The sequence below is a fragment of the Cryptomeria japonica genome, chromosome 4, assembly GCF_030272615.1.
Source record: "Cryptomeria japonica chromosome 4, Sugi_1.0, whole genome shotgun sequence".
Taxonomy (NCBI): Eukaryota; Viridiplantae; Streptophyta; class Pinopsida; order Cupressales; family Cupressaceae; genus Cryptomeria; species Cryptomeria japonica.
In genome coordinates, this window is record NC_081408.1 from 99,249,458 (window position 1) to 99,251,321 (window position 1,864).

A 1,864-nucleotide genomic window follows, 5' to 3' on the forward strand; every position below is an offset into this window, starting at 1 on the left:
TGATGGACTCTTGCCGAATGTTTATATTCTTTCACTCCCATGTCTCTCATACTATGAAATCTGCTTCTTAGGCATGATTCATATGACCCTAACCATCTCTCAGATCATCCCTCCCTCCCTCCTATTCCAACCCCCTCTATTATCCTTATCTCCCCCTTTATAAATTCCTAGCACTCCCCTTTTCTTGGCATGCACTTGCCTGACATCTTAACGTGCACCCATCTATAGCCGTTTTGAAATATTATATTCCCCCTATTACCAATGCCATTGTACTATGCCAACTCACCTTACATTTACATTTATTGTTTTTATAGACTGTTCTCTCCTATTCGCAGACATGCATAGTCGATTCATTTCCTTCTACACTAGTTATATTTAACTTCAAGATGGTAATAGATTATGTCATTCAATAATAATAATAATAATAAGAAGAAGAAGAAGAAGTAGTAGTTCCAAAAAAGAGGGTTATGACACTTTATTAGGGAGAATAATCCAAATAGCCTTGTGACACTTCTTCTCATGCATGCTCACCCGGTGTTAATGACATTATGGCACCATCTTCATGAATGTGTGCTTCAAGACTGTCATGGATTCAAGAAGGCTCATGTAAAGGACTTGTGGGCATACGGCAAGGATGACCCACTCGTTAAAAATGTTGTCAATGATTGCATGTCCACGCTTACAGATCTGGATATGGAGAAAATTATGAGTTGCTACGACGGTTTTAAGGAGGTGAAAACTTTGGTTGACGTGGGTGGTTGAAAAGGGAAGGCCTTGGCGCACATTGTAAAGGCTTATCCTCACATCCATGGAATTAATTTTGATCTTCCACATGTTGTTCAAACTGCCCCATCAATTCTAGGTAAATCTGCTCTTTATTTCTTGTATACTTACCAAAAAGTATACAAATAAAGGACTATATTCTTGAATTTACTGGTTCATTTTGTATTGCAGGTTAAACAAACAAAGTTAAACCCATTGAGGGTAACAAATTGATTCTTTACAAGGAGACCTAAAATTTAGGTTTTGTTTTCAACTAATCTATTTAGCATTTCAAACAACGTTAGATATAAGAAATAACAATGTTACAGTATGATTTAGTACGGCCAAGAACTTATTGACACATCTGATATAGAAAAGAGAAAAATCTTACTTTGACACCCCTTTCTTCAAAAACTAAGCTTGTAATCTTATCAAAGAAATATATGTTTAGTATTTAAAATGATCATTTATGTAGGTATCGAGAGCGTAGGTGGCAGTATGTTCGATTCCATACCTTCAGCAGATGCCATATTTGTTAAGGTATAAAGTTAAACACAAAATTCATTGCCAACCATCTCACATAATTATAATTTCTTGAAAGACCTTGGCATATATCACTATTAACTTTTTAGATATAATTGCACTTTGTGTGGGTGATGCAGAATGTATTCAAAGATTGGGATGAGGAGAAATGCGAACAGATACTTGGAAATTGCCACAAGGCTTTGCCTGAAATGGAAAACTCATAGTGGCAGAAAACATTACAATGGAGGGGTTAGTGTCAGATAAATCTATTGATATAGTTGCAGATCTGGCTATGATTGCCCTAGCAAGCGGAGGAAAAGAGAGGAGTGAGAAAGAATGGAAAAGGCTGCTTCAAAAGTCAAGCTTCAGCGTAGTAAAGATGGTGGAGCCTCCTGGACCATTGTCAAAGTTGAAGATCATAGAAGCCATTAAGGTTTAAACGGAATTCAAAAGTAAATTATTAATCGTTAATCTAAGGCAAGTGACATTAGAGCGGATCTTTAATTGTCTGTCTTCTCAAATAAGTGTCACTGTAATGATAATTGTTAGGGCCTACAATCACATTAAATTCTATATA

General features: G+C 36.2%; 1 protein-coding gene across 1 annotated transcript; it reads left to right on the plus strand.

The window, feature by feature from the left end:
* Positions 1-540: 540 nt before the first annotated feature.
* On the plus strand, positions 541-1,511 carry LOC131032876 (bergaptol O-methyltransferase-like). Its single transcript, XM_057963964.1, has 3 exons — positions 541-754; positions 1,238-1,302; positions 1,425-1,511. Exons 1-3 carry the CDS (start codon positions 541-543, stop codon positions 1,509-1,511), a joined length of 366 nt encoding a protein of 121 aa, XP_057819947.1.
* Positions 1,512-1,864: the final 353 nt, after the last annotated feature.